The 27,054-nt window shown below is 34.0% G+C and overlaps 2 protein-coding genes, 1 long non-coding RNA gene and 1 pseudogene across 5 annotated transcripts; 3 read left to right on the plus strand and 1 right to left on the minus strand.

The window, feature by feature from the left end:
• Positions 1-692: 692 nt before the first annotated feature.
• LOC147298923 (uncharacterized) lies at positions 693-1,683 on the minus strand. The gene is made up of 3 exons (XR_015120524.1): positions 1,573-1,683; positions 915-1,170; positions 693-779 (listed from the first exon to the last, which is right to left on the minus strand). It is a non-coding gene; the product is annotated as an uncharacterized LOC147298923 (long non-coding RNA).
• A 5,038-nt stretch (positions 1,684-6,721) lies between these two features.
• On the plus strand, positions 6,722-12,293 carry LOC147298924 (uncharacterized). Its single transcript, XM_086252905.1, has 9 exons — positions 6,722-7,172; positions 8,704-8,890; positions 9,019-9,155; positions 9,245-9,357; positions 9,569-9,833; positions 11,391-11,543; positions 11,648-11,727; positions 11,839-11,888; positions 12,074-12,293. Exons 1-9 carry the CDS (start codon positions 6,756-6,758, stop codon positions 12,214-12,216), a joined length of 1,545 nt encoding a protein of 514 aa, XP_086109031.1. The 5' UTR covers positions 6,722-6,755; the 3' UTR covers positions 12,217-12,293.
• Positions 12,294-13,348: 1,055 nt separating this feature from the next.
• On the plus strand, positions 13,349-18,884 carry LOC147298925 (uncharacterized; annotated as a pseudogene).
• A 1,387-nt stretch (positions 18,885-20,271) lies between these two features.
• Positions 20,272-25,170, plus strand: LOC147298926 (ATPase complex subunit). 3 transcript variants are annotated; one of them, XM_086229132.1, is made up of 7 exons: positions 20,272-20,506; positions 20,636-20,676; positions 20,808-20,871; positions 21,308-21,502; positions 23,296-23,367; positions 24,571-24,749; positions 24,856-25,170. In XM_086229132.1, the coding sequence occupies exons 1-7, from the start codon at positions 20,360-20,362 to the stop codon at positions 24,971-24,973; spliced, it is 816 nt and encodes a 271-aa protein (XP_086085258.1). In that variant the 5' UTR covers positions 20,272-20,359; the 3' UTR covers positions 24,974-25,170. The 3 variants fall into 3 exon arrangements, with proteins under 3 accessions (XP_086085258.1, XP_086085259.1, XP_086085260.1); XM_086229134.1 differs by having other exon boundaries at positions 20,470-20,506; positions 20,803-20,871; XM_086229133.1 differs by lacking the exon at positions 23,296-23,367.
• Positions 25,171-27,054: the final 1,884 nt, after the last annotated feature.

Here is a 27,054-nt window from a genome sequence, read left to right on the forward strand (position 1 = left end):
TACTTTTTACCAGTAGCAAATAGGCACCATGCCATGTACAGATTATGATTCTACTGTTATATATATATTATATGTATATATGGAAGAGAATTATTATAGGAAGCAAGTGACCTATTTCGTCACCTGAATTATCAATCACAAAAATTATACTACAAACAGTTCAAGAATACTATTCTAGAGTCAGCCAGGCAATCAATGTAGCATTATGAATTTTAGATGAAAGTAAGAAAGAACAGAGCTGCTTACATGACCACATGTAAGTTTACAAGCAATAGCATGGCTCGCCTCATGAAGAAACACAGTGACAAGCTTAAATGGTCTCAGCAGTATTGTCCTCCACAGCTACAAGAATTGAAGAATAATTTACTATACATGACTTGTAAAAAGCACAGCAAGTTATTAATAGAAAGCATACTAGAGCCTAATTTCAAAGTGATTGAAGTTAAGATGGCTCTTTAAAACAATGTATGACCTATGTTGCTGTTTTGGTTTCTACAATCCTAGTTTTTTTTAGCTTCTGCACTAAGGGACTAAATTCTTGTCTGTAGTTTGGACCAGTTTTCTTATCAATTGTTAAGACAAAATTTCAAATTTTCAAATCAGTTGGGACGCCCTTTGGCTCTGTTTTTACCTACTGGATTTCCACCCAAGCATTATGGCTGGCATTATGGCTGGTCACCTCATTTTTGGTTAAAATTGATGCCACATGACCTGCCTTGTGAGTCACCATTTGACATTGCTTCCTCAGTAAAATCATGCCTAGCCAGTAGTGATTATAACTGAAAGTAAGTGAATACCAAAACTGGGATCAAAATGTGTCAAAATCAAAACATGCAGAAAAGCAGGAATTGCATTATACACTCGAATTCACGAGGTTACACTCGATCGAATGCACAAAAGCTCTTCAAACCTACCTCTCTGGATGCTGGAACCCTTGAGCATCAAACTAATATGCAAATTTGACGCCTCCAACCAGATCTGGCATGGACTACACGCAGAATAGACAACAGACAGAACAGCGGTAAGCTGACAAAGGAAGGGTCCGAGTGGAAACAGGTTTGGAATGCTTGTGAAGAGTATGAAGACGCTTTGTTCACTGCAAACTGCATTTTAGCAGAGGTATGTGCACAACATAGATAAAACTGACGCTACCCAAATGCTGCCACTTACCTGTATTACATCAAAATGATTGATAGCTAAGAAATTGTTCACTTCCTCATATCAAGAATGAATTGCATACATCTATATCTCATGGATGCCCATGTAAAAGAATAGAACATCACAGCGAAATTGTAACAAGAATTATCAGTACAATAAGAAAATCTCTACAACCAAGAAGCTATGCAACATATAGACTCCAAAGAAAAACTAGAAGTAATGTCCTGGATTGAGGATCGACTCATTATGCTGCTCTCATCGGAAGACAGTGAAATAAACTATTAGATCCCAAAATATTTATTAAACTAAACCTCACTTATAACTGGTGAGGGATGACCCTAAAATCGTAATAATGAAATTAATGGTCTAACTACTGAAAGAGCATTATTGCATTATATATAAGAGTTTACTTACAAGAAGATGTAGCGCGCAGAGCTAGATGATGGAGATTGGCAGAGCTCCTCACTCACCGAAGATGCAAAGCTGAGATGAGAATTCATCTGTCTTGCTGGATTCATCTGTCTTGCTGGATTCATGTGTCTTTGTTCTTTCTTCCATCTTCTTTGAAAGTCTTTGTTGTACGTTATTATAGTTGTCTTTTTTTTTTAGACAAGAAAGAGAGTAACTACATATTATGATAGAAAATTAGAGATAAAAATGAAGTAATTAACTTTGACTAAGAAAAATTGAACGAAAACATTAATACCTTTTCAATTTTACAACATTTGACATTGCTTTTTCAAGTGCAATACGTATACTTGCACACAAACCCATTATGTCTTGTTTTGTGGTGGCAGAGTTTAGAAAACCCTCAGTGTTTGCATAGCAAGCAAAACCTCACTGGAAAGTGCATTGTAGCATAGGCAAAGATATAACTGACGCTGCCAAAATGCTTCCACTTACCCTCTACTACATGAAATTAAATGATTCAGTGCATAACCTGAGAATAACCAATTACACAAATAAGGTAGTTCTAACTAACTTTATAATTCCAAAAAAAATACATAAGACACATATACATGGGCATTGCCCAATTCAGTGTTAATGCATGGCTGGGAAATTGATTGGTTTAACTAACTCATATGCCGATATCTACAATAGGAGCAACCTGCCCCAATAGGAGTAAGTATTCTAACCTGCGACTCATATGCAAGGGTTGTGTCCTCAACTATTTCCTTCATGTACCTCATCACATAATATCCACATTCAACACCACCCGGTTGTTTAGGACACTACAGACAAGCAAAGGAAATTACATAGAGTTATACTTAATTAAATTAGTCCAATGTGTAAGAAATAAGAAACTTAAAGACTTAAGTAATACATAGACACTTACATAGAGATGCTTCCAAGTTGGTGAATTCCAGCAAGGAAAAACCAGAAGACACCCAGAAGTAGAAGAGCTCCAAAAAGAGCCCTTAAAACCTTGCTGCCACTCTCCATATATGTCTCTGTAACCCCCTTTGGCTCTGTTTTTACCTATTGGATTTCCACTCTCCATATATGTCTACTGTTTCAGAACCAAGAAAACCATAACCTTGAAAACAAAATTTATAGCTAGAATTGTGCTGTTGGATTTAAAAAAGACCCAAATAACACACACACACACACACACACACACACACACACACACATACAGTGATATATATATATATATATAGGCCGGTACCTTGTTAAGCCATCCTTTAGAATGAATCCTTGAAATTGATCTCTTAGCCCAGGACCACACAAGACACCAGACATCTGCTCACCTAAGGAACCAAATAATAAAATTAAGAGGGAAGTGTGAGAGAAAGAAATAAGATATTCAATACAAAAAAAAAAACCTAAATAGATACAAATAGATAATAGAGGCAGCTGTACTCTTGTATGCCAAAATATATACCAAAAACTATCATTATAGCATGAAGGAACTTCCATCCAACCTATGCCCTGGATAAGTCTGAATCATTTTCCAGTAAACCACATGTGAACTTCCTCAAAACAGAAAATTAAATTAAATTAACCAAAACAGAAAACAAAATCCCAAAACAAAATTAATAAAATCCTAGCAGAAAGAGACAGATGTTACCTTGCAAGCAAATATAAAACTCCAAATTGAAACATACAAATTACCCAAACATTTCACAATAAAACCCACACCAAATCAAACTAATCGAACCCCCGACCAAACAGAGTCTTTAAGCCAAATCGAAATTCATCATGGACTATTATGAAAACTCAAATTCACAGACACAGAGAGAGAGAGAGAGAGAGAGAGAGAGAGAGAGAGAGAGAGAAATACCGAAAGCATGTGAAAGCTCAGAAAGAGAAAGATAGCAGAGAAAGAGAGAGCCGAAACCACCTGCAACCAAAAAATAAATAAAATTTTTCGGAAACTAATAGTAGAGAAAATTTGTCTAAATTCAACCAAAATTCCCAAAAATAATAGAGAATCCGGCTTCCAAAGGAAGAGTATAGCAAGCAAACAAGGTGAATAAAAAACACAAAAAGCAACAGCGAGAGAGAGTACCTGAGAGAGCTCTCGGAGAACAGAATCGGAGTTGGATAGGTGTTACACAAAAAGCTAGACGATGGATACTAGGCGATGGGTGTTGGACGATGGGTGATAGATCTCGTATCATTGGTCCCGAGGTCTAGTTGTTGCCTTCCATCAGAGAGAGAAAGTGAAACCCTAGAATTTGGGGGTTTTGCAATTTTGGATGAGTGAATCGTGTTTAGGAGGAAGAGAAAAGAGAGATAGAGAGATCGAAGGAGAGTTTGGTCGATCTGAGTTTGGTCTCAATGAGCGAGGGTGAGAGGGAAGGAGCTGAGTTTGGTCTGATGGAGTCTGAGTGAATGTGTCTGCGAGTGAAGAGTGTGGTTGAGTGAGAGTGTTGAGGGATATATGGGGTATGAAGTTAGAAGGTACGTGGGAAAAAAATAAACTTAAGTGAGTGAACAGTAACGAGCGCCTCTTTTCTTTACATTAGTTTAGGGTTTAGATATCAGTTATGACAATTAGATGTCAGTTTTTGACGTAACAGTAACTTATACCCAAAACTTTAGATATCAGATTTGTAACACGGCGATAGATAAATGTGTTTATATATCAATTTTAAAAAACTAAAAATCTAACTGATATTAAAAATTTTTACAATATTGATTGCGTTAAAACTGATATCTATGTAGTGATGTCTATTAAGGTTTTTCTTGTAGTGTGTAGTAATTAATACAATTATCAAATTTATTGATAATTCAATTATCTATGAAATTTTTATAATGAGTAAAAAACGAAAAGACAACAAAAACTAAATAATTCATAAAAATAATATTTTAACAATAAAATAAAAAGATAATTTCATATAACTTTTTTTATTTGTTTGGAGAAGGAAGAGAAGATTTGAACTTAAGACTTTTCAGTTTTCAATATGCTCTCTTTTTACTAATAACTAGTTGGTAATCTACAAATTTAGTACATATATACGAGGCTGAGTGAAAAAAATCTTCCTCAGTACTCATCATTCTTCCAACACATTAATTAAGTTGTCTCAACGACTCATAAATCCTTTGATATTTTTCTTAAGGGTGGGGGGTTAAGTTGTTCAATAAAATGCCTCAAAGAATTATGGCATGGCAAACTAATTAACATTCTTTTGAGAGTGTCTTCATCTCGTTCCCATGAAAAAAAAAAAAAAAAAAAAAAAAAATCTTAAATACATCACTGGTTCAAACTAATACCAACGAACACCAATGGATCGGGTATGGTAAATTAGTAATGCAAGACCAACGAAAAGAATAAATAAATCAAAGACCAAGTAATCTTCGCTTACCCATTGGTAAACTGTAATTTTCCTATTTGATGTTAGTATGTCCAGTAAAAATCAATTTATATCCAAAATGAGAGATCCTACAGTATGGTGATCAATTAACATTAATTAGTATTTCTTTTCATAATATTTCCCTTTTTAATAGTCACTTCACTTTGAAATTATTGTATGTGACCGTAACACTACGTGGCATAATGACATAGTGTTACTAATTCACTCAAATTATAACATGTGTATAATAATTAATTTCTAAAACCGTAAAATCTAGGAAAAAAACCCTTAAAATCGTCCACGTGTTATAATTTGAATGGATTGATAACACCACGACATTATATCACGTGGTATTACGGTCACATATAATAATTTTTCCTCTTCACAATATTTATAATTAGAAAATTAACATCAATTGAAAATTGATGAAAGGGATTAATTAAAGATTAGATAATGATTGTAGGCAAATATTTAAAGGAAAATTTTATATATACCCAACAATTTTTTTATTTTACCCAACTTCTCAATTTACCCAACCATCATTTTTTTTAAATTAATATTTTCTCATTTTACCCAACCCAAATTACTATCATACCCTTCCTTACCCAACTGATTAACATACCCAACCCACTCCTTCTCTCTCTCTCTCCTCCCCTGCACCGACCCTCCTCCTCAGCAGCACCAACCCTCCTCTCTCTCTTTTCCCCGCAGCAACCCAACTTAAATAAAAAAAAAAAAGTTGCAGGTTCGACGGACCAGTGCTGAACCTGATTGTTTCGATCGACAGCTACCCGCCTAACAATCCGGTTATATTCAATGGATGATTGTTAAACGAAACAACCAATTTCGGCATTGGTCCACCGAATAGAATTGTTCAGCATGTACCTGCCGAAGGAAACAACCAGGTTCGACAATGGTCTGCCGAACCTGCAACTCTTTTTTTTTTTGTTCAGGCGTGTTGCAGGCAGAGGGGCAAGGAGGTATGGCAGGGGGTTGGGGGTGGGCAGGGTGTGGGGTGTTGCAGGCAAAGAGGCAGGGTGTGAGCAGTGGGAGTATGGCAGGAGGAGATGAAGGGAAGGTTGCAGAGAGGAGAGATAGGGAAGGAAGAGAGATTGCTGGAGAGAAGAGAGATGGGGAAGGAAGAGAGAGAGGTGGGACAAAATGGTCAATTCATGGTGAGGTAAAATGGTCAATTCATGTCCAAATTTTTTGTTGAGTAAGAGAAAAAAATATTTGGGTATGTCTAGAATTACCCATATTTAAATTAGATATTGACTGCAGACCATTTGACCAAAAGAAATGATAAACACTACCATAGCCCCGAGCCACAGGCTAATCCTAGAATATCCGAGCATTTCATTAATTAATAAATTGATGGGTCCCATCAACTAAAATAAAACAATAAATTGATAGGGAATATATATTTTTCTACAGCTTGATCAGGTCAACCAATCATATATAATAAGGTCTACAACCAAAATAAAATAAAATTATTCAATATCGTCCGAACTGTATATGAATTGATGACTTTTCCCTTTATCCATTCTAGAATTTATTTCCTTTTTCTGTTTTTATTAAATTGTTAAAAGAGTGATTCCTTTGGTTAAACACTGTTCCAAGTAAAGCCAACTATTGTTTGCCGGCCTAAAAGTCAATACATGCTCAATACATGCTGTACTCTCTTCAATTCTTTGAGATCGTATGCTTGTATATATGGCTGTGCATGCTTAGTACCACCACCACAATTGAAAACACAACTTGAATCCTTCAAAGCATTTTCAGCTACAAAACCTTGCCATGAACCCACTTACACTTTCACTACAATGCCTTGTACTAATTTTTCTGTTTGTGATCACAACCTCTGTTTCTGCTACACCTCTAAACAAAATTCCAAGGCTGAGTCCAACTGGAGGAACATTTGTACATGGAAATTATGTACATGACCATCCCCAAGCTTTGTCTGCATTTGATCCAATAGACTTTGAAACATTTTATTACACCCAGACACTTGACCATTTCAACTTTAGGACTGAGAGCTTCACTACCTTTCAACAAAGATATTTTATCAATTCCAAGCATTGGGGTGGCTCCAATATTAGTGCACCAATTTTTGCTTACTTTGGCGCAGAAGAATCATTGGATAATGATCTACCTATCATTGGATTTCTCAGCGAAAACGCCATTCAATTTCAAGCTCTCCAGATTTATATCGAGGTATGTATATGAAAGAACTTTAACATTGTCATCAGTGTTTTTAGACGCAAAAACATGACGCGAGGCGTTTTAGTCATAGAAGGCGAGGCGTAAGCCTCGAAGCGTTAAGGCGTAAGCTTTTCGGGACATATTTTTTATAATAAAAAAATTATAAATATATATATAAACATATATAAATAGGTAAATATATATATATATATATACAGGCTCCTTCTATTGAGGTATACCTTAACTTATCTATGTTGAGGTATACCTTGTTGGGGCCCACACGAGTCGTTTTGTGTCGATCCGAACCGTTCATTTTTTACATCTCCATTGATAGATCATCTTTGCAAAAAATTAGCTAAATCGGAAATCATTTGCTTATCTAACTTTGATCAAATAAATGGACGAACCAAATATTTTCGATGAAACCGTCCATTTGTTTTATCAAAGTTAGATAGACAAATAATTTCTGATTTGATTAATTTTTTGCAAGGATGATCTATTAATGAAGATGATCCTTGCGAACGGCTCGGATCAACACAGAACCACTCATGTGGGCCCCAACAAGATCATACCTCAACATAATAAGTTGAGATATACCTCAATAGAAGGAGCATGTACATATATATATAAAAGTATATATATAGAACATAAGACCCAAAATTCAAAAAAACTAACTAAAAAATAAATTAAAAAACAAATTATTAAATATGATTCGAACACAAGACCAAGTAAAGAAGCAGTGCCTTATCCACTAGACCACCGAACTCTAATATGTTACTGTCCCATAAATATATTTATACCTATACTAGCTAATATTATTTAAGATATTAGGTTAACTTATTAAAGGGAGAGGCTCTGTTGCCGATGAAAAAGTGTGCGGATGAATGATGGTGTAAAATCTTGGCCATTAAATTTAATGAATGGCTTAGATTAAAAAATACAAAACTTAATTTTTTTTCCCCTCACCCGTCACACCCCCTCCCTTTCTCTTTCTGTTTTCTTCTTCTTGCGACCTCACCCAGTAACCCCATTTCTCTTTCTTTTTTCTTCTTTTTTCTCTTTCTTTTTTCTTCTTCTTCTTCTCGCGACCTCACCCTCTCTTTGATATTTATTTTCTCCGGCATCCTTCCTTCTCTCTCTCTCGGCGTCTGGGGTGGTGAATGGTCAAGACACCGTTGGACAAATCCTCGATTCTCCCTCGTCGTTGATCGGATGAACAAATTGAGGGCACCAATGGACTCACCGTGGCCTGAGAAAGAAAACCTAGTGGTCACCGCCTTAATTCCGCTGGAGAACGGCCGATCGACACCAAGGCGATTGGTTCTGTTTTTGTTTGATTCTGCCGGAGAACAAATCCTGCGACGCCGTGCGCTATTGGCCGTCGCCTCGCCCTAAAGCGCGCCTCAAGGCGCGCCTGAGGCGCGTTTTTAAAAACACTGATTGTCATACTTATATGTATGGAATTAATGCTCTGTTACTAGACAGTTTAATATATTATGTTGTCAAACTGTAAATCTGAACATATGTTTATTTTTCTCATCAGCACCGTTACTATGGTGAATCGATCCCATTCGGGTCAAGGGAAGAAGCAATGAAAAATGCAAGCACTCTTGGGTACTTCAACTCAGCTCAAGCTATAGCAGATTATGCAGAGATCCTCATACATATAAAGCAGAAACTACATGCTGAGCATTCTCCGGTCATTGTTATTGGAGGATCATATGGTGGAAGTGAGTGACTATATATATAGAATTTCCTTTACAACTGTTACATTAATTTAATTAATTACATGTAACTTGTTGTCCATGTTTTTATATTTTTCCTTTGATTTAGTACTTTTCTTGTTTGATATATGCAGTGCTTGCTTCATGGTTTCGGCTAAAATACCCCCATGTTGCTCTTGGAGCTCTGGCCTCATCAGCTCCAATTCTCTACTTTGATAACATTGTTGCACCAGAAAATGGATACTATTCCATTGTTACCAAGGATTTTCGAGTAATATTATATATCTTTTTCTTTGTTTTCGTTTTGTTTACATAAGTATAATTCAATCTAAATTATGATTTATGGGCATGCATTTGTAGGAAGCCAGTGAGACTTGCTACCAAACCATAAAGAAGTCATGGTCTGAGATTGATAAAATTGCTTCTGGGCCTAATGGTCTCTCAATTCTTAGCCAGAAATTCCATACTTGCAGGTGCATACAGATAGCAAGACTTGCCATTTTCATGTTCGGATTTAATTAATTACATATATAATCAATAAGAGTTAATTATGATGATTAATTCTGTCATTGCTCTTTTGTTTTCTTGTAATTAATTTTCATGAATTGGGATGTTTACATTATAACAATGAGTTAGTTCTGATGGCTTTGTCATCATTCTTTTGTTTTTCTTGTATTTAATTAGACCCTTGAGCAAGTCATCTGAGCTGAATGACTTCTTGGAATCAATGTATGCTGGGGCTGCTCAATACGATAGTCCACCAAGCTATCCAGTCACTGTGGTCTGTGGTGGCATTGATGGTGCTTCCTCTGGTAATGATACTCTTAACAAAATATTTGCAGGTGTTGTTGCATATTGGGGAAACGGGTCATGCTATGTCAATCAACCCATATATGAATCTGAAACACCCATATATGAATCTGAAACAGATGTGGGGTGGAGATGGCAGGTAATTATATCCAATTTATTTTTCATGTTATCTTTTCGATATTTGTTAGTTTGGTATATATTTTTGGTTTAATTAACAATTTAAATTTTTAGAATCTAGTAATTTATTATGATAACAAAGATGGACATATCCAGTAATTATCTGACAAAATCTACCAAACCAACAATTTAAAATTGCACATGAACAATCGTGTAAAGTATGATAGGCCTACGCGAAGTGGTGTATGTCACTTGACAAAAAGTCTGGCTTTGAGGTCACATTGACTGATTCTGGTTGCTTACGAAATACATCATTTTAGAAGTTACCTTTGAAGAAGCACGAGTTCTGGGGCAAAATAAAATAAAGAGAACAAAATAAAAGGAGTTTGTATCAAGTCAAATTTATATCAATAAGTGGTGCGTGCAACTTGTACATCCTTTGATTATAAATTTTGAGAAAAAATAAAAAATCTTCAGGACTTAGCTTATCAATCATCAAATAAAAAATTAAATGGTTAAGATGTATCCTTAATGACTGAGAGACGATAAGATGTATTTTTAATTCTTCATATTTGATCTAACGATTTATATAGAAATCTTCAGCTTTTCAATATGCAGGATGCCTGGTTTTTAATTGATCTTATATATGGCCTTTCTTTTTCACCTTTTGATCTTATTTATGACATTTTTTTTTTTTTTTTGCACTTTTTGATCTTATTCTTGGCATACTTTAATACTTTAAGTATAAATCATCGAGACATATTCCTTAGTTCTCATGGTTTTGAGTTCTCGATCGTTACTTGGGTAGATTTTAGATTTTAACTCTTCAATTTTAAATTTTAATTCTATACCCTAAAATATAGAACCATATATCCTAACATGTTGAACTTTGTCAAAACTAGTCTAAAAAATTAAAATATTGTAAAAAAACTCATTTCTGTTAAAAAACGAATGTTCTGCCGGGAAAATTTATGTACAAATCCTAATAAAATTACATACATATACATATTGAACACTGTACTCATTTTGTTTTCATCAAAGACTTGGCTATTTTTTTGAAATTTAAAAAATATAATCATCACATAGTATTAAAATAGATAAGATTCAAGCACTACTCGAGGGTGTTTAAACACAAATTTGGATTATCGATCTTTTGTCATTGTTTTTGCTACCGTGTAATATAAATATAAGAATTATAAATACATATATGTAACCCGGCCTACTCACACGTAAAAAGTTTTATAAACACATTTCATCTTTTACTCTACCTTGGATAATAAATTCATGATTAGAATTAAAAGTCAAGTAAAAATAAATAAATTATCTAAATTTACTTAAGCATGCACTACTCGAGAGTTATATTTCTAAAATTCTAAAAAAAAATAGCTAATGTCTTAAAAGGGTCTAAATTTTGATTAATTGTCGTTCTCATATTTTTACATGAAATTTAAAAGTAGATTCAATTGTTGACCATGCATCTTCCCTTTATTGAAATTTGATACTTGCCTGTCGTATGAGTGCTGAGAATTGTCATTTATCATAACTAATATATATGAATACAATTGGTGTGTGTATCTAGGCATGTAGTGAGATGGTGATACCCATAGAAGTAACCAACGACACAATGTTTCCACCTTACACCTTCGACCTAAAAGAATACACCAATTACTGCAAGGGATTGTATGGTGTTCCTCCTCGGCCTCACTGGGTCACTACCTACTATGGAGGACATGTATGTATGATTTTTAGAATTTAATATTTCAAACAAGTCCTTGTACAATTCATAATTACTTTAATGGCTGCTGATGCTAACAAAATTTTATGCCAAACATACAGGATATAAAACTTACTCTCCACAGGTTCGGTAGCAACATCATTTTCTCCAATGGGCTAAGAGACCCTTACAGCAGTGGCGGGTAAGCCTGTGAAAATTACTATATAAAATAAAAAATAAAATAAAACACAAAAATCCTTTATATATGGTCTAACATAATTTTTTTTTTCTTTTTTATGAACTATCATCACAGGGTGTTGGACAATATATCAGACAGTGTTGTTGCGGTCAAAACAAAGAATGGTATGTATTTGCCAATTAATTCATTATTTTCACAATTAAGAAGGATTTAATCCAATAACGAAGCACAAAAACAAAAGACTAGTCAGATAGGCTATTTCAGGAAAGACCTTAAAAAAACATATATATATACCTTAATTCTTTATTATTAATATTAATTAATTAATTAAAATGGATTTATTTTGCAGGGTCTCATTGCTTGGATATACTTAGCGCAGACCATACCGATCCATACTGGTTGGTGAAGCAGCGCAAAATTGAGGTGAAGATCATCAAAAGATGGATAGCCAAGTACTATGCTGACCTTATTCAGGCCAAGGGGTTCAAGTAATAAATAGTACCACTTCAAACAATGATAAGGCCTTTGGAAGAAATCGAATTGGGTATACCCCAACTACAAGTTCATGTCTGGCATATGGAGATCCTTTGCCAAACTAATCCCCATTAATAAGTTTGGGCCTAATTGTACTATTTCTATATATATATTGGTAGGGCTAACTGCTCAGTGTTAATATATAGTTATAAATAACATTTAAATTAATCTCGATCCCTCTTCTAGCTACTTGAGTATTTGAGATTGGTGATAACCTAACAAAATTCATCATAAAATAATTAGTACACATTTATGTGCATGCATGCCAAATCACACTTTTGTACGTATTAGCTACATAAAATTAATTTGGTGATTATTGTGTGAAATCATAATACTATGCACATGGCATGCTAACATTGTGACATGGTGTTATCAATTTACTTAAGTTATGCCACATGTACAATCATTAATATTTAAAACTCTAACCCTAAATAATATTTTTTTTAAACTGTACACAACTTATAATTTAATAAGTAGATTGATAATATCATGTCAATATATATACCACGTATATAGTGTTACAGTTACATACAATAATCACCAAAATATATTGAGACTATTACGGATGTGAGGCTGTGAGTAGTGCATTACTAGCTGTATATAGTCTAATAGTCTTCACATAGCATAATCATATTGAAAGCAAAGTCTATAAATATAGCTACATGTCAATCTATACAACCTGTTAGTCTTCACATAGTATATAACCTCACCTCCTCACCCTATAAGTTACATCGACCAATTTATATATAATTTGGTCAATTGGTCACATATATATGAACGATGCCTTAACTTTTCCCCATTTTCCACGCAATATTTTCCTTTTTTGTTTTTAATAATTTGTGAAAAAATAGCACTGATTTCTGGTTTTTGCTATGCGCCGGCCACTACAAGTCAATACATGCGACAATCTCTTCTATTCTTTGAGATTGTGGCATGTATTGACTCACAACTGATCATTTGAAAACTCACATGAAGTGGCATGTATTGTGGCATCTCTTCTAGTTTATATATATGGATGTGCTTAGTACAAGATCATTTGAAAACTCACAACTGATCAAACCCTGCAATCATTTTACTACAAAACCTTTCCATGAACCCACTTACATTTTCACTGCAATGCCTTGTACTAATTTCTCTGTTTGTCACAACCTCTGTTTCTGCTACACCTCTAAACAACATTCCAAGGCTGAGTCTAATTGGAGGAACATTTGAACATGGCCAACGCAAGGCTCTGTCTGCATTTGATTCAAATGATTTTCAAACATTTTATTACAACCAAACACTTGACCATTTCAACTTTAGGCCTGATAGCTATGCTACTTTTCAACAAAGATATGTGATCAATTCCAAGTATTGGGGTGGCTCCAATGTTAGTGCACCAATATTTGCTTACTTGGGTGCAGAAATATCATTGGACTTGGGCATCCCTCGTGTTGGCTTTCTCAGTGACAACGCCATTCAGTTTCAAGCTCTCCAGATATATTTAGAGGTACATACGAAAGAATTTAACATTGGGCGCCGTATTCATTTATATAGGAAACGTTTTATTGACAGACAGTTTAGCATTTTATGTTACATTGTTAGACTGTAAATCTAAACTACTAATAAGGTGGATTCTTAATTTTCTCATCAGCACCGGTACTACGGGAAATCAATCCCATTTGGATCAAGGGAAGAAGCATTCAAAAATGCAAGCACTCTTGGGTACTTCAACTCAGCCCAAGCTCTAGCAGATTATGCAGAGATCCTCATATATATAAAAGAGCAACTAAATGCTGAACATTCTCCAGTCATTGTTATTGGTGGATCATATGGTGGAAGTGAGTGATTAATCAACTTTTACAATTGTTACACTGACTAATCAACTTTTTGTTCATGTGTTTGATTAATTTTCCTTTTTGAATTTCTGTATTTGATGCAGTGCTTGCTTCATGGTTTCGGCTAAAGTATCCCCATGTGGCTCTTGGAGCTCTGGCTTCATCAGCTCCAATTCTTTACTTTGATGACATTGTTGCACCAGAAAATGGATTCTACTCCGTTGTCACCAACGATTTTCGAGTAATATATATGTTTTGGTCTTTAATTTTATTCACATTTAGTGAACAAACTCTTATCAATTATGATTTATGGCATGCATGTGTAGGAAGCCAGTGAGACTTGCTACCAAAACATAAAAATGTCATGGTCTGAAATTGATGAAACTGCTTCTGGGCCAGATGGTCTCTCAATTCTTAGCCAGAAGTTCCATACTTGCAGGTGCATACAGATAGTAATTTTTCATTTTCATGTTGGGAACTTGGGATACATAATTTTGATGAATAGTTTGTCATTACTCTTTTGTTTTCTCGTCATTTTCATGGTAGGAGCTACATAATTCTGAAGAATATTCTGTCATTAATTGCTCTCTTGTTTTCTTATAATTTTCATGTTGGGATTCACATAATAACGAGAGTTAATTCTGATGATTTTGTCATTTGTTTTCTTGAAACTTAGTCCCTTGAACGATCCGAATGAGCTGAAGGACTACTTGCATTCAATGTATGTTAGGGCAGCTCAGTACGATAGTCCACCAAGATATCCAGTGAGTGCAATCTGTGGTGGCATTGATCGATGGAGCTTCTTTTGGAAATGATACTCTTAGCAAATTATTTGCAGGTGTTGTTGCATATAGTGGAAACAGGTCATGCTATGTTACTGATCAACCCCCAAATTTTGAATCTGAAACACTTGAGGGGTGGAGATGGCAGGTAGTTATCAAATACCATCTATATATTTATCAAAAGAATAACTTCCTGTAATAGGATAAGTATGGGGCATCACACAATAGAAAGGAGGGTTTGAAATTTGGCACCCATAATTTTTCTCTATTATGTGATGTCACATAAGTATCCTCGTTATAGTGAAGTTATTTTCTAGAAAAGTGTTAGGATGCCTCAAGAATTGGTGCCTCAATGAAATAAATTAGCATATAAATTAAAATATTTGCCAATCAGATGTTGTATAACCTATTTTATCCTTTTTTAATTTTCTTTATCCTTAACACTAAGAAAACAAAAAAATCTTCATCTTCCTCACTTATCAGTCCAACCTCATCGTTCAATTGTTGTTGTACACTGATGTTGATCCAAAGCAGAAAAAGACTGTATACAAGTCGATCCAAAGCTCATTTTGGGATCCACTACCATACTTTATGCTACTTGCATGCCTGAATGATGGTACCTTTACTGAAACTTTAGTCAACCCTTTCTGATGTGAATGTGATTCAATCCATTGATACCGGTACGGTATGATCACACCCATTTTTGTCAATCTCTTCATAGCATATCAACAATTTGCTGCACACTGCACAATTTGCTACGTAGGATCAAAATCTATCCAGTACGATAAAGCTAAAACACATCCTAACATGCACAAACACAACATCAGTGCATAGCAGCTTTCCAATCTAACATTGTAGAAGGGATTGAAAGGTCCCTAAATTCTATAGCAACTGAAGCCCAAAGAGCCAATTGGGCTCGCTAGGGGTAAATAGGTATTTAACTAAAAATTATTTGACAAATAATAATGTGATTTGACAATTTAAAATAATGTGTATTACTTAAATTTGTCACATCAGATTGAGGCACCACATTCAGGCACAAAATTGAGTCCCAAAATTATTTCCATATTCTCTATTTATCAAAGTAATGCTAAAGAGATCTCAATCATTTTGATATCATATAGAGAGATGTTACATATATAGTACTAAAATGTGTAGTCTCATAGCATTATATTTAGAGATAATTAAGCTTAGATCTTTTAGAAAAATAGTTTTTAAATGGAGACCGTGGGTGTTTTAAAATTTATAAAAAAATTATTTTAATTCATAATAAAGTCCTTTTAATTTATAAGAAAATTTTTTTAATTCATAATAAAGTTCTTCCCCAATTTGAAGGGTATTTCCCCCTATTTAAAGGGTATTTTCCCTCATAGAGTGTAGAATGGACTTTGTAGAGGCTGCATGTTAGGTTTTAACTCCGAGATTTTGGGCAAAACCTAAAATCTTGGAATTAAAACCTAACATAAAGCTGTCAAAGAAAAAGAATAAAAGGTCTTAATTAAAAATCCTAAATCACTACCGGTCTTAGTCTAAGAAAGACTTATAAAATAGACTAGATTCTAAGTCTCCCTTATATTTATCATATTATCTTTACTCAATTGATTGACTAGAAGGATGCCAAAAACCGTAGACAAAGAGAAAATTTAACTTGCAAATTGGTCAAAAAGATAATTGAGATGGCAAAAGTAAAGAACCAATTAGAAATGAGATAATGTACACAATTATAATATTGTCTTTAACTATTAAATCCATTATTTAAATTGTTAGTAGAAAGGGATAATATATTTGACATTTTCTTATGTTTTTTTTTTAGAAGACATTTTCTTATGTTTAAGTTGACCATTTAGTTTACATGCTATTGGAGTCTCTTTTTGGTTTGATGAAGGTCCTACCTGGCTTATGGACTCTATTGTTAGAGATTGTCATGTAACCTCTATTTCAAATCTTTGTATGCCTCTCAAAATAAAAATAAAAACGTTGACCAAGAAAGTTAATAATAGTACTAGTCTCTTGGCCTTGATAGCTAGATATATACATGACATGTTCTAACACTTGGATTAATAACACTAAGTGTCTCTATTACAGTCACATTGAAAAATTTCTCCATCAATTGATTTAATTACTTTTTTTTTTCATTTCTCCTTATTAGTTATTATCTTAGTATAATTGTCTTGTATAAATAGAGGATTTTGCTCCCTACATAATTCACTAAATGAGAATACAATTAATGTCCATGTTCTATCCAGGCCCAGCACAATATCAATGGATCATGCAATGTGTGCGAGGATTATGTTTAGCACAACTCTCCTATATAAATAATTTTTAACAGTCACATAGAAAGAAAAAGTATATATATTCATTTCTTGATCATCATCTCCCCTTTATTGAACTTTGATATATTGCCAATAGATATGATTTTTGATCATTTTATGAAGATAGAAATATTGGTCTGTGAAATTAGACATGTAGTGAGATGGTGATGCCCATAGCCAGCACAGGCAACAACACTATGTTTCCACCTTCACATTTCGATCTAGAAAGCTTCATTAACCACTGCAAGGGATTGTATGGTGTCCCTCCTCGGCCTCATTGGGTTACTACTTACTATGGAGGCCATGTATGTATCATATCATATCATGTGTTTCAATTACTGATCCTTTTGCTTTATAAATAGTTTTATGCATAATATGGTTGCTAATTAACTAAAATTATGCCAAACAGGATATAAAACAAACTCTCTATAGGTTCGCTACCAACATCATTTTCTCCAATGGGCTACGAGACCCTTACAGTAGCGGCGGGTAAGCCTATAAAAATTACTTAAAAAAGCAAAAGTATGAACACCCTTTAAGTGGTGGAACCAGGATTTAAAACTTGGGTAGGCTAAATCTCTAAACAATTTTTTTTCTAGTAAAAAAATATATATATAAAATATTTATATAGGAACTTGAAAAAAAAAACCATGAAGATTGTGAAAGTATTGGACTAATGGGCTAATGAAAAGTGATTATTGATTGTATTGGGCTCATAATTTTACTTCTATTTTCCTTAAATTTACCCTTTTTAATGAGTTGGGCTTCTATATAATATATATTAATATATTTTTTAGCAAAATTCTCGGCTGTGCTATAGGCCTATAGCCAGTCATGCACCTAGTTCCGCCACTGCCTTTAATACATAGATTATTATGGCCAAATGCTAGTTACTTTTTCCTTTGTATATTTCTCTTTTACCTTTTTTTGTTTTAATAATTTTCATTTTGTAATGTAGATCGAAACTGTTCATTTTTAAGATTACTTATTAAATATTATTTCTATAAAAAATTAATTAAATTAAAAATTATTTAATCGTGTAATTGTTATTAAATAAATATACGGTGAATTTAACTGTTACCAAAATAGTATATTTATTTGATAATAATTACACGATCAAACGATTTAAAATTTGATTAATTTTTTATAAAAATAATCCTTTAAAAAGTGATTTAAAAATTAAAATAATTTTTATCATACTACTACACTGTAGAATGAGAATTATACGGGAGAAGATAGAAAAGGAAAAGTAGCTAACATTCCTCTACTATTATTATGATAAACAACATGCATTTAAGACAGTGTTGTACTATATATATGAGACAAGTCTAACATTTTTTTACTTCATGAACTATCATCACAGAGTGTTGTACAATATATCAGACAGTGTTGTTGCCGTCAATACAAAGAACGGTACTTCCCGCTTGCCAGATTCATTATTTTCACATGGATTTAATCAAAAGAACAAAAGAATCATGATCCTACGGTTATTTACCAAAGAATTTTAAAACATGTACTCTTTTGTTTTAATTACAATAGTACTTAATTAAATATATTACTACAAAATTAATAATGCAGGGTCTCATCGCTTGGATCTAAATCCCGCAAACAAGAGTACTGATCCAGACTGGTTGGTGAAGCAGCGCACAATTGAGGTGGAGATCATCAAAGGATGGATGGCCAAGTACTATGCTGACCTTCAGGTCAAGGCATGATCAGTAATTAAGTAATTAGTATTACTGTATTGTAAACCCTACCTATGAATGAATATGATATGAGTTTCCTTTTCTGAGTATTGTCTTTTAGCCTTTCTTTACTGTGTAGTCGCATCAAAATACCACTTCAAACAATAAGGCCTTTGGAAGAAATTGAATTGGGCATACCCAACTACAAGATCCTATGTGGCCTACGGAAAAGACCCATTCCCAACTTATCTGCATTAACAATTTTGGGCTTAATTGATATTGATCAGAGTGTTGAGTACTAGTTCTATAATTCTATTCTATATATATTGGTAATGTGGTTGGACTAATAAGTGTAAATATAGAGTTATAAATAACTATTAGGTCTTGTCATCTAACCGTTTAAGTTTTAGAATAAGCTAGAATTTCGTTTTCGAGTTTCAAGGCTCGGGATCGGAGTCCAGGCTTGAAGTTTGAGTTTTAAGTGTTTGAGCAGCAGAGGTGTATAATAGGCTAGCCCGGCCAAACTCGCTTGTTTGAAACAAGTACCATCATGCTTGGTGTCATATTTAGACTTACTTATTTAATAATCAGGTCAATTAATTTTGAATCGACTCAATTATCTTTAATCTAAATCTCATATTTATTCAAATTCATATAAGCAAGGGTTTACAAGAAGTCAAACCTACTTATATAATAGGCTAGCCCAGTCAAATTCGTTTGTTTGAAACAAGTACGATCATGCTTTGTGTCATATTTAGGCCTCTTTATTTAATAATCAGGTCAATTAATTCTGATTCGACTCAATTATCTTCAATCTAAACTCCATATTCATTCAAGTTCATACATGCAAGGGTTTAAAGGGAGTCAAGCCTACGTAAGGACATATATGGTTGTGTTTTTTATCGTATTCCAATTTCCAACCAACCTGTTTAATAATTGGACTAGTCCAACCAGATTCAATTATTATAAACATTAATCGCCAGACTCATTTGGGTTATCTCGGACCTTAAATGGGCCAACTTAATTACTTTTTTAATTGAAGAGTATTTATTTAAAAATATATATTTGTTTAAAGTGGGGTTTGAACCTAGAATTTTCTGGGTCCAAGCCGAGCTATGTTGACAAGCTAAAAACTCTGGCCCAACCCACCATGCACTCCATTATTAATTCATGCACAGTAGCCACGTACCCTTATAAGCAGCCCTATGTAACAAGTAGCCATCTACCAAAAACACAAAAAGAAAGTAGCATAGCCCTTAAAAGACTTATTTTTGGTTATCAGCCCATAAAGACTTGAGAAGCCCATTATCCTATATAGCCCATCATGTTGAGCCCAGCTTTGGCCCACTTCTATTTTCGAACTGCTAAACCCCACAGCTCTGCAAAGTGCAATTCACCATCGTCTTCACTCCGAGAACTGACAAGTTGACAACTGCTAAAATCATAAAACTGAAAAGAACCCTACAATCTTTGTATTTGATTAGGGTTTTTCACAGTGAGATAAAATGCTGGGCTTGAAGCGATTTGCTCAATCTTCTGTATTTGCTTGTCAAATCTTGAGGCCTAACAAGAGCAAGAAGCTGTATCCTCTGCCACCTTTCCAGCATTTCTTAGCTCAAAGAATCTCCAATCGATTCCTCAACTTTTACCAGGTACTCCTTTTATTTCATCGCATTGGGCCTCGTTTGGTTTCCCAGCAAGTCAAAATGTGCAATTTTTCTCTAAATTAGCCAAAACCCAGTATTGTTAATGGAAATTAGGGAAAACCCATTTGATTGCAGCTTGGAAACAAAGCAGCAATAGAGAAAGAGCGTGCCCGGATGTAAGTTTTTGTACCATTTTTTCTTTATAATTTTTCTGTGTGTGTGTATAATTTTTCTCTGTGTGTGTTTTGGGCCAAACTCTTTGTTTCCGCATTTAGTAATATTAATGCATTGTTGTGATTTAGGGCAGTTCAGATGAAATGAATAGGGGGTATTTTGCTGATATTTCAGAGCTTAAGCAACATGGTGGTAAGGTAAGGTAACACTATGATCTAATTAGTGAAAATTTATTATTTTCATGTCAATTTTGTCCATTTTTTACGTTATGTTTCTTGATGAATTTGATGACTTGCATCCTTTTATTCTTTTTGGGTTCCTATGGTTTGGTACATTTACGTGGGGTCACATTTTTCCATATTTTAGTTTTCTTTTATAACAAACAGAATACATTTTTCATATATTAGTTCGAATGGGTGTTAATTGTATCCTGAATGTTTTCGAAAATTTGGAATTGAGATGATTTGTATTAAGTTAATATTCCAAGTGGAAAACAATTTGCACTTTTATCATGCAGACATGATATGATCTTATTGGAAGATAATCTTGCTGTGTGCACTAAACAGCAATTTTTAGTTGCATCTCGTTCCAATTGTTTTATTTATGAAATATAAATTTTAATTATGTGTGCAGATTGCTGCAGCAAATAAAATCCTAATTCCTGCTGTGGCAGCTGTAAAATTTCCTGACCTAGAAGTGAACTACTCTGATGGAAAAATATTAAAGCTGCCCATTAGCTCCAATGGAAATGCAAATTTGGGTGATGCCAATAAGTCGGCTATCCCTAAGGCATCTTTAGTTTGCCTTTCATTTCGAGCAAGCTCCCAGGTATGCAATGTAGTTGTTGCTGTATTATTTTATACACTTTATGTGGAATCTGTCTTGAATTGTTTTCAATTTTTATGAATTCGTAAAGAAGACTTATACACTCTTAGTGTTCATTTAAAATACTTATGTACAGGAACTGTCTATCATAGAGAATAAGACTGTAGGACTATGATAAGAGAAAAGCAAAAGAAGTGGATAGATTTATATTTTAGGGGGGTGAGAGGAAATATATAAATGCATGCAGCTTAATTATGCTCTTGAACATGAAGAGTAAAACTGTAAGAATCTTTTGAGAAAGTTCTTCAATAATAATAAACATAGTAAATAAAACTGTAGTTTCTCTATCCTCAATGATTTGATCCTCACCACAATATCTGGTAAAACCATGGATCAGTAGCATATGCACACCTAAGAAATTGGAATTTGCTTTCTAAGCGTTACAACATTGGCTGTTCATGAGAGGTGCAGATAAGAACGGTCACTCAGGTTTGTTTTAGATTAGTTTGGAAAGTGAAATTCAATTGATAGTTAGTGTAATCATAAAAACTTGGTAAACAGAATAATTCTGGATTTTATTTAAAAATATAGTACAATCCAACTAGATTCTAGTCCCAACCTCACCTGTTTCATGGAGCTATAAAGCCCAAAGAGGCATTTAAATCATCCTCTGCAGAGTAATACTGTGGGGGAAACCATAAAACTGCCTTATGACACCATTGATATTTTATTTGCTTATTGCATACCTCTCAAGTGTTTGTCTGTTGATTTAGTGAACTACCTTTAGGGTGTTATCATCACTATAGCATGTTAATCCTTGAGCTTAGTAGCAGCTTTGTAGTGGGCAATGTTAACTTTTCATGGATATATTATGTATGGTGTTGTAACACGAATTCTCCAAAGGGTTAAACTTGGAAAATTAAAGGTCCTGCAAACACGAACAAACCTTCGGGAGGTTAGAGGGCACCAGTGTGGTCCCGGCCAACGGCTCTCCGAAGATCAAGTCAGTAAACAAGATCAATTATCAACCCAAAGCAGTAGGCTCGGAGCTTAGAATTACGTACCTTTGAATGATCTTATGAGAGCTTATTTATAGAGGATGAATTAATCCTCATGGCCTAAGGATTGTAAGTGTTGCTAAGCTTGTAATCATCAGGAAGTATACTCCTAATAGGAGTGAACTCCTATGCCTGAATCCTTGTTTAGGGAGGATTCAAGCCCACCTTACGCCAAGGAGGAGGTCCAATCCTATTTGGATTCCTCTTAGTTGTTTTTGGGTGGTTAATGGACGTTTATGGGGAGGTCCTTCGCGTGTTACTAGCACGGAGGTACCTATTTTCCAAGTTGGTCCATCCATAGTAAGGTACTCCACTAGAAAGGAGGTTCTACCTTATTTATTCAATGGGTAGACTACCTTTCGGTTTACTTAATTAGGTACTTCCTTTTTTTTTTCATAGATTGAGAGAGGTCCTCATAATATCTTAGTGGTGGGCAACTACCCAGTCAATTGAATACCTTAGTTGGTAACTACCTTGTAGAGGTAGTTCATTCTCTTGTTGGTACTTCATTGAATTAAGGTGTAGGTCCTCTTATATTTCAAGCACCTTTACCATGGTAGAAACTACCTTATTACTATTTATTGTATGTCCATTAATGCCCTTGGGTTTCCATGAAAATTAATCATGGTTCCACATATGGTTTTTTAGCATTGATTGTTAGTCATACTTGTTATTTTACTGCATGTTTGTGGTTTTCTATTACTGTTGTTGCAAAATAAAGTTCTTTGTCTGTCACAGGCAATGATTGATTCATGGAGTGTCCCTTTTATTGATGCTTTTAGTGGTTCAAAAGATGTTCAACTATATGAGGTACATATGATTACATCCAACCTCATCATTGATTCAATTTTCTGCCTTTGGTTGCATTTCTTTACCCACTTGTGATTGCACCTAGCAGTACTTTTTTACGTTCTGTGAATTTAGATAGAGTTCTATGCAAAAGTATGATGAACATTGTGAAGTGAACCCTGTTAATGTGGGTGCATATAAGATTGATCATGTCTTTGAAGGGTTTTTTGGCAAAAGAGACATTGTTCACTTTATTTTTTCCAGGGAAATATTGTTTCAATTATATGTACAAAACATGAACGTTATTGTTGTTGTGGTGCTTGTGTTGTCTTGTTCTTTTTCTTTTTTTATATTTGTATGTGATGGATATGTGCTTGTTCACATTTTTCTTCTTTGTTATGTCCTTTTTTCCTTTGATGGGGAGTGGGGACAGAGGAGGAGAAAGGTTTCATGTCCACAACTTTGTTTGGGAATGTATTTGTGCCTATATTTTTGGTTTCTCAACTAAATTGTAGCTTATGCACATAAAAACCTCTGTGTTTTTGTGTGTTTCTCACTAAATTGAGGCTTGTTCTTTTCTTGTGTTATTCAATAATATATCTATTGTAAATTCTTTTCAGAGAAAATTACAGATTTGGTCCACTTATTTTATACCTAGTTCAATTTTGGTCCACGATCTTTTTTAAGTTCTGTTTTGGTCCACTAATTGTTTCATTTGTTCAATAAAGGTCCAGATTTGTGACTTTAAATCTTTTGGGTTGTGTTTTCTTCAATTATAATTGAAGTATAAGTTATATTTCATCATTTCTTAGTCATAAAAACAAATTTGGAGTATTATAATCTAAGAGAATTGAGATTTGGTGAAATTTGAAAAATTGGCAGTTTTGGGTACCCTACTTTAGGGTCAATTATCTTGAGTTTTAGAACTCCAATTTGAATGATCTTTATATGGTTGTAAAGAAGAAATGCATAGCTTTAAAACAAGTATATATTTGCTGAATTTGGGTGAGATTTGATAGGGTAAAAAGCAGGCCAAATTTGAGAAAACAAATCTGGACCTTTATTGAACAAGTCAAACAATTAGTGGACCAAAACAGAACTTAAAAAAGATTGTGGACCAAAATTGAACTAGGTATAAAATAACTTGACTAAATCTGTAATTTTCTCTTCTTTTCATCATTCATAAATATATTGCATATAGTTTACTAATGAAGCTTTCTCCAGGTGTCATTTATAGATTCATGGCTTTTATGCCGGAGTCCAATTAAGCAGTTGCTGCTTCGGATTATGAGGAAATCTAGTCATGGCGGAAATAAGGATAAACTTGAAAGGCAGATCGGATATTCATTTGGTGACCATTATTACTTCAGAAAAGAACTCAAAATACTGAACCTTCTTACCGGGTACAAAGGCTTTCTGTTGGCATTCAATTTTATGGCTTTATGAATTGTTGCCTACAGTGAAATTTTTCATGACAAGTCATGCTTTGTTAATGTTGTCACTCTATAGGTACATATTCCTGCTTGATAAATTTGGTAGAATAAGGTGGCAAGGCTTCGGATTGGCTACGCAAGAGGAGTCATCATTCCTTCTTGCTTGTACATCACTGCTCTTGGAAAATAAATGAGGCAGGTGATCCAAGTTCCAAATTCAAGGATTCTAGACATTAGGAATTTACCTCACAAAGCCACATTTTACGTGTATGTTGTACAAACACGCGTTTGGCTTTTCGGTACATTTTTCATTTTCTTTTGTTCAACTTAGAATCAAACTTAATAGTGATTTTGTCATAATAATTCCTACATGCATTCCAAGGCTTTACAAGTTATGTGTTGAAATGACTAGTTCTTAAAGTAAATTCTGGATACGACTCTGATATGGAGTATAAGGTCTTAAGGTAAAGTTTGGATACAGCGCTTTGGAAATTAAATACCAAAAATAGCCTATGGATGAAGATCTACAGTTTTTGTTCGAAAATTAAGTTCACTACCAGCACAACGCAGGGAGCCGAGATCATTTCACACAATGTTTATAATTTTGCTTTGGGTTTATTTTACCAGCACCCCACAAGTTTGGGCTTATTTTATGAGTTAATTATACTTACACTCTCTGAGATTTATCGTTTTTTTATATACACCCCCTGAGGTTTTAATAATTACACATACACCACTTGAGGTTTCAAAACTGTTGCATATAATCTCCTATATGAGATGAAAAATTATGAGAAATTATGCAAAAAAATATGCTAAAGAGTAAAATGACCTTATAAGATTACTCAAGGTGTAAGGTTTAACTTCAATACAAATATTTTTTTTTTGTTATTTATTTATTTACTCTTGTAAAGGGTTATATAGAATAGTTTTGAAACTTCATGGGGTGTATGTATAATTTTTGAAATCTCAAAAGTATACGTGAAAAGACGATAAACCTCAAGAAGTAAAAGTATAATTAACTCCTTATTCACCGTGTGACATACAACTAGAAAAATGCATGGCTTCTTATACAAATCGAGTCATTTGGACAAATCACAATTCCACTTTACACGTACCTGTCCACGTTTTCTTTTCTTTTTGTTTTTTTTTCTTAAGTAGTCAAATAGTCAATCTTCTTTCCAAATAGGCACACAGATGTCAACGTGTGATCCATCCACCTCAATTTGTAAGGAAGCATGGTTCTTTTGCCGAGTAAACAAACTAACAATATTGTTGTGATTTGTCCATCTCAATTTGTATATTTTTTCTACATGACTTTTTTTTTTTTGAAAAACAAAAAGTGAATAAAGCATATAACACAGATGCAACCTTTATGATTGATTTGGGGAAAAATGATAACATATGTGTTTGAGCTAAATTATTTCACCTATGACTACTCAAAAAAAAAAAAAAAGTCAAATGGACCGGTGTTGAATGTGTCTAGTTCAGGCTCATTTCGTGCTCATGTTTATGTCGTGGCTAACATACGTCATGCTCATGCTATACCGTGCCTAATAGGTTAGAACTTCAACTCGATCTAACACTTGTGTCATGCTCTTATCAGCCCAACCAGTTTAATGTCATTGTATCGTGTTCATTTTAATCATGCCGTGCTTTTGTTGGCCTAAGTTGTTTGATACCTATGCTTAAAGCTTTAGCTGTGTGGTCAACTTATACGGGAGTCAAAAATGTCATATAAGGAATAAACTAAAATTCACACAAGACAAGAACTCATTTTGGTTAGTCAATTTGTTTGCGTTCCACCAGGGGACTTGTGATATTTGTAACTGAATATGGAAAGGCAAGCAAAACAAGATATGATCAAATTAAATCCTGAGAAATCTAGGACATCATAGAAGAAAAGTAAATTACATCTAAAATTAAGCAAGCGACAAGAATCAAGAAATATGGATCAATTTGTATGGAGAAGAATAAAAAAAGAGAGAAAATTTAACTTTGGAAAGATTTTCAGAAGTTAACTTAACGAAGTTTTTACTTTTTATCTATGGGGTAGATTGGATTTTTGAACCTCTTCTAATAATGTAAACAAATATATTACTGAATTAACAGCTAATTGGTGGTTCAGTGATGATCTTATATAAAAGGGTTCTTGGAGAAGTAAAAGCAATACTTATGCTTGTACACTAACATTCGATAATATGTTCATCTTTACTTCTAGTTAAGGTTCTCTTTGTTGTACCGGCCAAAAAAAAAAACACTATTATTCGGATTTAAT

This window comes from Dryas octopetala, chromosome 1 (genome assembly GCF_963921425.1).
Source record: "Dryas octopetala chromosome 1, drDryOcto1.1, whole genome shotgun sequence".
NCBI classification, from domain to species: domain Eukaryota; kingdom Viridiplantae; phylum Streptophyta; class Magnoliopsida; order Rosales; family Rosaceae; genus Dryas; species Dryas octopetala.